The 13236-nt window shown below is 41.6% G+C and overlaps 1 protein-coding gene across 1 annotated transcript; it reads left to right on the top strand.

Annotated features, from left to right (window-relative positions):
* The first annotated feature begins 2488 nt into the window (after positions 1–2488).
* Positions 2489–10656, top strand: polr3glb (RNA polymerase III subunit GL b). Its single transcript, XM_038281190.1, has 8 exons — positions 2489–2666; positions 4070–4228; positions 5614–5743; positions 5826–5894; positions 8657–8713; positions 8975–9075; positions 9183–9302; positions 10398–10656. Exons 2-8 carry the CDS (start codon positions 4115–4117, stop codon positions 10482–10484), a joined length of 678 nt encoding a protein of 225 aa, XP_038137118.1. The 5' UTR covers positions 2489–2666; positions 4070–4114; the 3' UTR covers positions 10485–10656.
* Positions 10657–13236: the final 2580 nt, after the last annotated feature.

Raw genomic sequence — 13236 nt, forward strand, 5'->3', positions numbered from 1 at the left:
CTCGTTAAGATAGTTTAAAGTCTGTTTTTCTTATAAAACTAAAGGGATAAACTGAAAGGATAAACATATATTGACTATAGTTATAATCATCTGACACACTGGAAAAACATTTCTTTAACATTTCTTTAAATAAGGCAAGGCAAATTTATTTATATAGCACAATTCAGTACAAAGACAATACAAAGTGCTTTACATGATTAAACCCTCTAAAGGGTTAACCAAATGAAAATTGCAGAAAGCTCAACCTGTTCTATTTATCATCATTTATTTATGTACCTTATTTAAAGACATTTATCAATAATTATGCATCATAATGGTTTATTGTAACGTGTTTTTATTAATAATTGATCATTATTTATTTTTCATAATCCTATCATCATTGCGCTATGTATCTTGTTTTTTATTTATAGTACATCATTTATGTATCAAAATTTGTTTTATCATTTATCATCATCCTATTTATTATTTTTTTCTAATTTATTGATTGATAAAATGCATCCTTCATCTCTTGTTCATTTAATTTAGATTTTTGACATTTATTTATAACAATTTATTATTACTTTTAATGTAATTTATTTAAATAATTTTACTTATTTAAGAAATAATCTTATCATAACTTACCATTAATTTATCATTATCTATAAATCATATATTTTATTACAGCCTGTACAATCAATTACAATCTTTTATATACAGTCCGTTCATTTTTATCATGTATTTATTTTTATAGAAGATAGAAAAATTTGAATAGAATTCAACTTTATTGTCATTACACTGTCAGAAGTACAGAGCAACAAAATTCACTCTGCATTTAACCCCCATCCCTTAGGGGAGCAGTGGGCTGCCACTGTGCGGCGCCCAGAGAGCAGAGGGGGGTTAGGGGTCTTTGCTCAGGGACCCAGAGTGGCCGTCTGTGGGCAGGGGCGGATTTAGGAAAATTGGGGCCCTCTGCAAAGACAGGCAGGGGGCCCTCTGAATGGAGAAGACAACGCATAAAACAGCCCCATTCTACAGATATAGAAATGTTAATAGAATAGACATCCATTATCTGTTCTCTTCTTGTCCCTTTTCTTCTTGTTTTCCTCTCTATGTTTTGTACTCAGCTGACTTTTCATGCTGTCTCTAAAGGAATGAAAGATTTTTTCCAAGCACTAAGCTCACTTAGCTGATTGCTCCTTCCTGTGTTTCCAAAAAGGCCAAAGTAAATAATCCAGTCCTTCTTTTCACTGCAGACAAGCCATGATCTGCTTATCTGTTCTCCATTTTTCATTTGGATGAAATAATAGCTGCATGAATCATGACAGCAGACAAGATAGAGGAGAACAGGAGGCGGGGTTACCAATCTACTCGCTCTGGAGAGCAGAGTTCGCTGCTTTTAGATGTTGTCTCCAAAGTCTCCAGTAGCAGAAAAAAGTCTCTAGATTTGGCGCTAGGAGCTTTTTAGAAATCAAAGTGCTAGAGGGGTCTGAAAAGTGGCTAAATATAGCGACTAAAGCGCTAAGTTGGCAACACTGCTCTTTGCATGGTTTGTTTTCAAATGGTTTGCTGCTGTCTGTTTGGACCTTTCTGAACATGTGCAGCAAATGGACTGATCCAATATGGTGGACACTGAAGGGGGGGGCTGAGACACACTTAATATTATCAGCGTTCTGATGGCATTTTGCAAAAGGATTTTTATCCAAAACATAATTAATGTGCACTTTCCTTGATGGGCCCTTGGCTGGTCCCCTACAATTCCTTTTTAAACATCAATTTTTATACTCAAACATTCTTTGATTTGTGGAAATTAAGATCTGAAGAGAAGCTTCATCTCCTGGTCAGACCCTGTAATTCAGTGAAAGAATAGAGTCAGAGTAAAATATAAAAGAGGGGGTCACTGCAGTTGCTGGAAGTTGGAGAGGATTTCACTGGGAGTTGCGGGGAAGTGGGCTGCCATTCTGCTGCGAAGGGCCATGTTGAAGGGCTGCTACTGTTCTGCATAAAGCAAATAAACCAGAGAGAAATCCTTTAGCAGAGACCCAAACAGGACAGCAGACGACTGATGAGAACAGGAACAGGAAGGAAACAGAGAGATCAGCTGATAGGATCCAAAAAGATGTTCCAGCCGCTCACAGAAACATTGATGCAGCTTTCATGGGAGAAAAAAAAAAACTTTAAGTTAATGGAGTAATAACTACATTGTCTAAGTTAGCTGCTGCCAACTGATTGAACAAATTCTGATATTTTAAAGCCGATTCTTTTTCTTTTGCTTTAATTAAAAAAGTGAAATAAATGTATCTAATAAATAAAATTAATAAAAACACGGAAAATTAAAGTGAGAGCATCAGGAACCAATCAGGGAGCGACTGACCACGGTCTGCAGCCGAAGAGGCGAGCTGCATGTCAGCCGGAGACCGCTGGGTGGCAGCAGCGAGACGCTCCGCACCAAATCAGACGAAGAAGAAGAAGAAGAAGAAGAAGAAGAAGAAGAAGAAGAAGAAGAAGAAGAAGAAGAAGAAGAAGAAGAAGAGCTGGCGGGCGGTAGGATGTAAACAGGAAGAAGAAGAACTGGACCAAAACATGAAAACATCTCTGGTTCTGTTTAGATTTTATGTTTTTACGGGTTTAGAAAAAGGGATGAAAGGAATCCTGCTGGAAGTTGATCAATAAAACCGGAACCGGAAAAGGTCAGAACAAACATAACAATCAGATTCTGCTCCAATTCTAACATCATAGCTGTTTTTAATCCTTATATTAAAAAATGGATCAGATCCAAACTTCTGATCAGAAGATGATTATATGTTTCTAGTTTTATTAGTTCCGTTTATTTTAGTGCTAATTAATATTTAGGAGCAGAGAGTCAATCAGATCAGATGCTGGATGAAAAAAAGCAAATCAGTTTAAATTAGAATTAAAACTATTTACGTTTTTCATAAATCTAAATGAGAGTTCAGATGGTTCTAATGTAGATGATGCTGCATGAAAAATAATGGAGAGATGAAAGTTTTCTGGGTATATCTGCACCTAGAGGGGAGTGGTGGCCTAATGGTCAGGGCATAGAGCTAGAAATCCTGAGGTTGTGAGTTCCAAACCCACTGCCACTCTGCGTCCCTGAGCAAAGACCCTTAACCCCACACTGCTGCCGCACAATGGGAGCCCACTGGGTTAAATGCAGAGGGAAATTTCTCAATAAAGTTCATCCATCTATTTTCTGTCCCGCTTTTCCCAAGTGGGGTCATGGCGCTGACCATGGTGCTGGTTCCTATCTCCAGCTGTCTACGGAAACACAGAGACAAACAGGACAAACAACCACTCACTCACACCTAAGGAGAATTTAGAGAAGCCAATTAACCTAACAGACTGTGGCAGGAAGCTGGAGTACCTGGAGAAAACCCACACATTTCAAAGGGAGAACATGCAAACTCCATGCAGAAAGACCCCTTAGCATCTTCCTAACCCCCCATAAGGCACCTCTTCTCTCACTAATCAGAGAAGAGCACTACTTTAACATAATTTTACTCAATTATAATTAAAAAACTATTTGTTTGAAAGGCTAATTGAGTACTGGGTAACTGTTGGATAATTACATCAGATTGAATGTTTATAAATGATGCTGGCAAACAGACTTTATGTGCAAGTTCTGGCATTTTAAAGACTCAAAAGCCTAAAGAATAGAAATAAATGTCATGAATATGAAAGATCAGTTTCGTGCAGAAGAAATACTTTTACCAATATTATATTCAACATAAAACTTAGAAAATAAATCCTTCCAGTGAGAACTCTATATGTGTTACGACAGGATAACAAACCTCCACTGGTAATATCTACTGTATGTTTAACTGACTGTGGAATAGTTGAAATTACTCCCAGATGAAAGTACAGAGATTTTACTCAAGTAGGACTAGCGATACTTTACAAGAGTATTACTCAAATAAAAGTACGGCAGAGTAAAACCTACTCCTAATAGTACTATTTTTTTTTTTCAAATTGTTACTCAAGTAAAGGTAACTAATCACATGTGGTCTGGGTCCCAGAACCGGACCGCTCTGCTGCTGCCGGTCACTGAATCTCTGTTTCTTTGCTTTGTCAGGGTCCAAATTCAAGTCCTGGTTCTGACCTTTGACCCTGGGCGGAGATGGCAGGCCGTGGACGCGGCCGCCGGACTTTTGGTTTCATGGCGGACTCGGTGGGGGTCAGCAGAGGAGACGCTTTATCTGCGGCTGTGCAGCAGCCCACACCTGTGTTCCCTGTAAGCTCCGCCCCTTTCTGGAAGATGTTCTGTAAGAAGTGAACTATAGGTCGTTTCTCAATTAACTAGAACGTGAGAACGGACTCGTGTCCTCGCCAAGTTCCTGAGAAGAACACAGGAAAAAGTCTGGACTCGGGGAGAATGGGAGCAGGCAGCATAAATATGGGTCATTTGGGACAGAAACGTACTGATGACATCACCACATGCTCAGCTCGTCTGGAGCTGCATTTCACCTCCTGTTATTAATATTCTCTAGATAATCATACATTCTTACTTTTTTCATTTAGTGGGGAAATAATAATGAACACAGTCATTAAAAAAAACACAAATCAAATGAACATTTTGCCAAATAAAACAAAAAAAAAACTCCATCAGAGCCAGCGGTCCTTCACACACGGCTAGGCAGAGAGAGGGCTGCTGCAGACGGGCTAATGTTAACCCTGGCTGCTGCAGGCGGGCTAACGTTAGCCCTGGCTGTTGCAGACGGGCTAACGTTAGCCATGGCTGCTGCAGACGGGCTAACGTTAGCCCTGGCTGCTGCAGACGGGCTAATGTTAGCCCTGGACGCTGCAGACGGGCTAATGTTAGCCCTGGCTGCTGCAGGCGGGCTAACGTTAGCCCTGGCTGTTGCAGACGGGCTAACGTTAGCCATGGCTGCTGCAGACGGGCTAACGTTAGCCCTGGCTGCTGCAGACGGGCTAATGTTAGCCCTGGCTGCTGCAGATGGGCTGACGTTAGCGCTGGCTGCTGCAGACGGGCTAACGTTAGCCCTGGCTGCTGCAGACGGGCTGACGTTAGCGCTGGCTGCTGCAGATGGGCTAACGTTAGCCCTGGCTGCTGCAGATGGGCTAACGTTAGCGCTGGCTGCCGTTAACCTCGGAGGTCTGCTGGTTGGTGCAGTCCTTAACTTCGGAAATTTCTTTTTTAGTTACGCATTAAATCAGTAAATGGGTGATATACTGATGCTTAAAAGCATAATTTTCTTGCCTCAAATGATCTTAAAACGCACAAGTACTGCTAAAAATAATTTAATAATTTAATTTGATAAATAGTTTAAGTATTAAACCCAAACTGGATCTTTTTTTCCGTTGGCAAGCAGAAGTCTGATCGAATAAACGCTGAACTTTCATCTTAAATCAGCCTAAACAGAGGTTACATTTATTCAATAAACAACCCATAAATAATCAGATTTCAGCAAAAAGAAAAGAATCTGCTTTGGGAGCGTAACCATGGAGACACAGCGGCCATGTTTGGCTCTGAGCTCATGGCTGCCCTGAGATCTGCTCAGGTGAACCATCCTGAGGCCAAATCACATCCACTGATATTAACAGTGTTGGCAGCAGTGCACTCTGGGAGCTGTAGTTGACCGCTCTGTTGTTTTCCAGGTGATGGAGCAGAAGCCCCTCCCCCTGACGGGGGGTGAGGAGGCAGAGTACCTGACGGCACTGAAGCAGGACTTCAGAGGAGCCATGAGGAGCCTGCCGTGCTTCATCCAGCCGCCCACTGTGCACAGAGGTCCGGATCCATCAGTGGAACATCAGAAAGCATCTGTTTGTTGATCTTATTGTGAAAGTTTTCTCTCTGTACTTCCTGTCAGATGTGGAGCGATACTCGGATAAATATCACCTCAGCGAGCAGAAGGACGGCCTCAGTGACTGGATCATAGGTGAGACGTGTTCAATCGCTGATAGAATAAACTGAAATCAGTTTGGTTCTTGGAGCCCAAAGCTGGCAGAGGAATAAATGAACTAAATATCTGTTAAAATATTCTATTAAAATATAATATTGACATTAAATAACAGATTTAACCAAATCTGTTCTGCTAAACAAAAAATAAAAATGAATAAATTTAAGAAAGTCTTTATTTTCTTTACATATATTCAATTCAGCTTATATCTATAGCGCCAATTCACAACATGATTAAAAGTTTTCTATCTAAGGAAAACCAGCTGATTGCATCGACTCATTGACTCTTCAGCAATCCCTCACACTAAGCATGCTTGTAGCGACAGTGGAGAGGAAAAACTCCCTTTGAACAGGAAGAAACCTCCAGCAGAGCCAGGCTCAGTGTGAGCGGCCATCTGCTGAGGCCCACTGGGGTTCAAGGAGACAGAAGCAGACATAGAAAAAGAAGCATAGATACAAAAGGCAACTGTCAATCAGCTCCACAGGCGGCCCCGTCCAGGAAACACACAGCCAGGCAGACGAGCTCCGAGCCAGCTCCCATGTCAGAGGATGAAGAGAGCACATCCAGTTAGTCACAGTCAGAGAAACAGGACCAACTGGAAAACAGGCCAAGCTCCAACATCTAGAAACAAAGGTGTTGATGGCAGCAGCACAGCTGATATTTCTCTCCAGGATGGAGTCACAGCCAAACAGGAACAGACCAGATGAAGCTACTATGAGAAAAAGCAGAGAGAGCAGAACGTTAGAGATTGAACTAACAGATTCTGCAGAGTGGGAGAATAGAGATAGAATGAAGCAGAATGATGAAAAAGGGGTCCCTATGTCCTCCAGCAGTCTAAGCCTATAGCAGCAGAACTATACAGGTGCTGGTCATAAAATTAGAATATCATGAAAAAGTAGATTGATTTCAGTAATTCCATTTAAAAAGTGAAACTTGTATATTATATTCATACATTACATACAAACTCATATATTTCAGATGTTTATTTTGTTTAATTTTGATGATTACAAATGACAACAAATGAAAATCTCAAATTCATCATATCAGAAAATTAGAATATTGTGAAAAGGTTCAAAATTGATGGCCCCTGGTGCCACACTCTAATCAGCTAATTAACTCAAACCACCTGCAAAAGCCTTTAAATGGTCTTTCAGTCTAGTTCTATAGGCTACACAATCATGGGGAAGACTGCTGACTTGACAGTTGTCCAAAAGACGACCATCGACACCTTGCACAAGGAGGGCAAGACACAAAAGGTCATCGCTAAAGAAGCTGGCTGTTCACAGAGCTCAGTGTCCAAGCACATTAATAGAGAGGCGAAGGGAAGGAAAAGATGTGGTCGAAAAAAGTGTACAAGCAAGAGAGATAACCGCACCCTGGAGAGGATTGTGAAACAAAACCCATTCAAAAATGTGGGGGAGATTCACAAAGAGTGGACTGCAGCTGGAGTGAGTGCTTCAAGAACCACCACACACAGACGTATGAAAGACATGGGTTTCTGCTGTCGCATTCCTTGTGTCAAGCCACTCTTGAACCACAGACAGCGTCAGAAGCGTCTAAAGAGAAACAGGACTGGACTGCTGGTGAGTGGTCCAAAGTCATGTTCTCTGATGAAAGTAAATTTTGCATTTCCTTTGGAAATCAAGGTCCCAGAGTCTGGAGGAAAAGAAGAGAGGCACTTCATCCACGTTGCTTGAAGTCCAGTGTAAAGTTTCCACAGTCAGTGATGGTTTGGGGTGCCCTGTCATCTGCTGGTGTTGGTCCATTGTGTTTTCTGAGGTCCAGGGTCAACGCAGCCACATACCAGGAAGTTTTAGAGCACTTCATGCTTCCTGCAGCTGACCAACTTTTTGGAGATGCAGATTTCATTTTCCAACAGGACTTGGCACCTGCACACAGTGCCAAAGCTACCAGTACCTGGTTGAAGGACCATGGTATCCCTGTTCTTAATTGGCCAGCAAACTCTCCTGACCTTAACCCCATAGAAAATCTATGGGGTATTGTGAAGAAGAAGATGCAATACACCAGACCCAACAATTCAGAAGAGCTAAAAGCCACTATTAGAGCAACCTGGGCTATCATAACACCTGAGCAGTGCCACAGACTGATCGACTCCATGCCACGCCGCATTGCTGCAGTAATACAGGCCAAAGGAGGCCCAACTAAATACTGAGTGCTGTACATGCTCATACTTTTCATGTTCATACTTTTCATGTTCATACTTTTCATGCTCATACTTTTCATGTTCATACTTTTCAGTTGGCCAACATTTCTATAAATCCTTTGTTTTTATTGGTCTTCAGTAATATTCTAATTTTCTGATATGATGAATTTGAGATTTTCATTTGTTGTCATTTGTAATCATCAAAATTAAACAAAATAAACATCTGAAATATATGAGTTTGTATGTAATGTATGAATATAATATACAAGTTTCACTTTTTAAATGGAATTACTGAAATCAATCTACTTTTTCATGATATTCTAATTTTATGACCAGCACCTGTAGAGACAGCTCAGGATAACCTGAGCTATCTCTAACTATAAGCTTTATCAAAAAGGAAAGTTTGAAGTTAGATTATTTGTATGATTCTCTGTGTGTTTGTAAACTGGGCCTCCGCCAGGTAATTTTGTGACGATGAATTAAAACTGGACCTGGAGGGAACCCGGATCTGTAGAACCTGCTGAGGAGAACCGGGTTCTGTTCACAGAAGTAAGACCTTCTGCTGTTTCTGTTTCAGACTGGAAGAGATTCCCCAAAGAGCTCTGGGTCCACATCAGGAAGCCACCCAGAGACGGTCAGTAAACCCATTACACTCCACAGTAATCGGATTACTCAAACGGTAATCTGATTACTCTACGCCTTACTCCTATTACAAGCAATAGTGCTCTGATAATCCCAAAGTATTATGATTACTTCCACAGTACTCTAATTACTCAACATAGTAATCTGATTACTGCTCAGTAGCAGCTGCTGTTGCTCCATTCTGCTGGTTCTGTTCTGCCGTCATGTAGAACGTAGAACCAGTGACCGCAGCTGCAGTCTGCTGTGTCCTCAGGGGCGGAGCTTAGCTGCCAGGGAGGTGTGCAGTCTGGACAGATGAAGAAGAAGAAGAAGAAGAAGGCTGGTGAGAAAGAGGAAGTGCTGCTCAAACTAGAGGTAAAAGTGTGGCTGGTTCCACTGGGAACCAGTCGGACAAAAAACAGGCAGCCTCAGATGTTCAAGCCGCTCTCACATAGCGTTCTCTGTGTCACATGACCTCTCAGACGCTGGAGAAGAAGGAGGAGCAGGAGAGCTCCGAGGAGGAGGGCGAGGAAGAGAAGAAGAAGGAGCAGGAAGAGGAGGCTGAGGCTGAGGAGGAGTATGACGAAGAGGAGTTTGAGGAGGTGGGTTTGGCATGTGACTCTGCAGCAGCTCCCCTCAGGGGTGCTGGTGTTCTGTCAGATGAGCATACCCCGTCAGACCAGCATACCCATAGTCAAAATGCATTCGCAAGACGTCAGGATCTCAGAGAATCTCAGAATTCTGACTTTAATCTCAAAATTGTTACTTTTTTTCTCAAAATTATGACTTTTTTCTCAAAATTATTACTTTTTTCTCAAAATTATGACTTTAATCTCAAAATTATTACTTTAATTTTAGAATTATTACTTTTTTTCAAAATTATTACTTTTCTCTCAAAATTATGACTTTAATCTCAGAATTATTACTTTAATCTCAGAATTATTACCTTTTTCTCAAAATTATTTCTTTTTTCTCAAAATTATGACTTTAATCTCAAAATTATTACTTTTTTCTCAAAATTATTACTTTAATCTCAGAATTCTGACCATGAAGGAAGAGATTGTAGTACGAAAGAGGATTAGGGCAACAGAAACAAAAAAAAGTTAACTGATTTTTGAATTTCATTTTAATATAATTTGAGGAGAAAAAAAATCAGAATTCTGAGAAAAAAAATCAGAATTCTGAGAAAAAAAATCAGAATTCTGAGAAAAAAAATCAGAATTCTGAGATGAAAGTCAGAATTCTGACTTTTCTCCCATATGATACTGAAACAAATTTTTTTTTAAAATAACTTTTTTTTTATTTTTGCAGTTTCCTCAATCCTCTTCCGTACTACAATCTCTTCCGTCATGGTCAGAACTCTGAGATTAAAGACGGATTTTGAGATTAAAGTCAGAATTCTGACTATTCTCCCATATGATTCTGAAGCAAAATTTAAATATCAGTTTACTTTTTTATATTTTCAGTTGCCCCAATCCTCTTCTGACGTTTGAAATTTATAGTTTAAAAAGAATTCTTCACATAAACACAGACTGAAATTGTATTTAGAGCATAAACCTTTTTCTTTAGGACGTCTGAGATGTGGGAGGATGTTTATACGGAGCTCTGAACCTGTGTGTGTGGGGGGGTGAGGGTCCGTTCCTGTAACCCCCCCCCCGTGTGATTGGTTCTGACTGTTGTGTTTCTTCGTCCCTCAGGAGACAGACTACATCATGTCGTACTTCGATAACGGCGAGGACTTTGGAGGAGACAGCGACGACAACATGGACGAGGCCATCTACTAGAACGCTGCTGCTCCGCGGTTCTGGTTCTGGTTCTGGTTCTGGTTCGACCGGCGCTGGGTTTAGTTTTTATCTGAGTGATCTTAGTGTTTTGTAACAGGAATGTTTTTATTGTTTTCAGCTGTAAAAAAATAAAAATAAACATGTTCTGAGGGGTTCTGACTCAGAAGATGGATCCATTTTCTCTGTGCTTTCTGTGGTTCCCGGTTCCGTGACCAGGAACCTCCTAACATACCTCAGCTTATTAACCCTTTATGATCCGAGGCGGAGACCAGGTGAAGCTGACTTTAGTTAAACTGACCCAATAACCAGAACAGCCATCAACAGAACTATTCTTTACAGAACCTGGACAGCCGACCATGAAGAACCACCTAGATCCGTTCCACAAAGTAGGATTAGTGGGGATCCACCGATCCATTAAAGCATTTAATCTGAGTAATTTAAGGAAACCAAACCCTGAAACCAGCCTGATGGGCTAACTCTCCCTGTTAGCTTAGATCTGCTGAGGAAATGCTAGAAAGGAACCATTTTCAGGTTGGAGAACAGATACTCTGAAGATTCTTTCATCAGGAGATGAAAAAAGTGACGGCAATTAGAGCTCGACTAGAAGTTTGATCTCTTAAGGAGGAATATCTGAAAATCAGCTCTAATAATGACGCCAGAGTTTAATATTTTAAGCACCAGATATGATTCATCTGGATCTTTTTCTGGTTACTGTTCCAGATTTTAATATCAGTGTGAAAAAGGCTTCTTGTTATGTTTTTCAGGAATCACATCATTAACTGCAAATGTTGGATAAAATCAAGGGAAAATTTTTGTTTGGTTTTTTGAAAAAAAATAGAACCCCAGATTGAATCAGTAAAAAAAAAAAAGAAAAAACTGAGAGAAAAAACCTTAGAGACACCCTAACCCCGTGATGCGGGCCAAATTCATTCATTAGTCCCTCCCCCCATCCTCCATTCATCCATTCCCTTCCCATATTTTCCCCCATTTCCAACCCTCCCTCCTCTATCCTCCATCCCCTCCATTTTCCTTCCCTTATGTCCTATCCTCATTTCCCCCATCCTAAATTTATTATCCATTCCCCCCCTATCATCCATCCCTCTATTCCATCCCTCATTCATTCATCCCTCCCCCCATCCATCATCCATCCATCCCTCTATCCCCCATTCATTGGGCCATCCATATCTATCTCCTTCCCTCATTCATTTTATCCATCCCTCATTTTATATCCCTCCAAACCCCCTAAATTCCTTTTACCCCCTCCTTATCCCCCAACCTTTTTTTTCCCCCATTTAACAACCCTCCCCCATCTTCCCCCATTTATCCCCTCATATCCCCAAAAAAAACCCCAATCCCCTTTCCTATCCCTCCATTTTCCTAACCAATACCACCTCATTCCCCATTTTCCCTCCTTTATTCATTATAATCCTCCTCCCTTATCCAAACACCTCCCCATAATTTTTTCCTTTCCATCCAACCCTTATCCCCCATCCCTCCCTTATATCCCCCACCAAAATCTAACCCCCATATAAATTTTTTCCCCTTATCCATATTATCCCCCATCCTAACCATTCCCCTTTCCATCCAAAACATCCATCCCCCATCCCTCCCCCAAAATTTTTCCATTTATCCCCTATCTATCCTATCCCCATTATTCTCCCTCCCACTTACCCCCTCCCCTCCCTAACCATTTTCCCTTCCATCCATCCCTTCACCTCCCCCTTTTTTATCCAAACCAATTATTTCCAAACCCTATTCATTACCATCCCCCCATCCATATCCTTTTAAACCCTCCCCCCCATCCCTCCCCCCATCCTTCATCCTTCCATCCTCCTCCCTCCTCTATTATTTTTATCCAAACCACCATCCTTTATCCAACCTCCATCCCTCCTCCCTCCCCCAAACCCCCATTTCCCTCCCTCCCCATCCGGGCCTTATATCCATCCATCCCTTTATTCCCTCCTTTCCCTCCATCTCCCTGCATCCTTCCCTTCCAATTATCCATATTTCCAAACTCCCTCCAAACCATCCCTCCATTATCCATCCTCCCCTCCCTCCCTTTCCAAAATCCCCCATCCATCCCCCTTTAATTTCATCCTCATCCCTCATCCAAACCCTCCCATTCCATCCTTCCCTCCCTCCCCCATTAAACAAACCCCCAAAGTCCTTACCATCCATTATCCCCCAAATTTATCCGTCCATCATTCCATCCCTAACCAAAATTTTTTTCCATTTCATTTCATCCATCCCTCTCCATCCATCCCATCCATCTATTCCTCCATCATTCATTCCTCCATCCCCCCATCCATCATCCTTTTATTCCCAAAAAAACCCCCATCCCTCCTTTCCCTTCCATCATCCATCCATTTTTATCCTAAACCATCCTTCCCCCATCCCTCCTCCATCCATCCATCCCCCTTCATCACTCCAAACCCTCCCTCATCCATTCCCTCCCTCCCCTCCATCATCCTTTCCCTCCATATTCCCTCCATCCTATCCCTCCCTCCCCCATTATCCATCCCTCAAACCATCCATCCCTCCATATCCCTCCTCCTCCATATATCCTCATTATCATCCCTCCCCCATTCCCTTAAACCATCCCTCAAACCCTCCATCCCTTATCCACCATCCATCCATCCTCCCTATCCAAACCTTTCATTCCCCATTATATTCCCCTCCCTCCCTTTATTTATCCCTCCGTCCATATATTCCCCCATCATCCATCCCCCATCATCCATTCCCTTCCCTCCGT

This window comes from Cyprinodon tularosa, unplaced genomic scaffold, assembly GCF_016077235.1.
Source record: "Cyprinodon tularosa strain WSP-4 unplaced genomic scaffold, ASM1607723v1 ctg168, whole genome shotgun sequence".
NCBI lineage: Eukaryota > Metazoa > Chordata > Actinopteri > Cyprinodontiformes > Cyprinodontidae > Cyprinodon > Cyprinodon tularosa.

Bases quoted from the DNA above. Each gene is read 5' to 3' on its own strand.
- polr3glb (XM_038281190.1), top strand. From the start codon at position 4,115: ATGGCAGGCCGTGGACGCGGCCGCCGGACTTTTGGTTTCATGGCGGAC. The intron at 5,744-5,825 runs GTCCGGATCCAT...ACTTCCTGTCAG, and splicing joins GCCGCCCACTGTGCACAGAG to ATGTGGAGCGATACTCGGAT. The intron at 8,714-8,974 runs GTCAGTAAACCC...CTGTGTCCTCAG, and splicing joins CAGGAAGCCACCCAGAGACG to GGGCGGAGCTTAGCTGCCAG.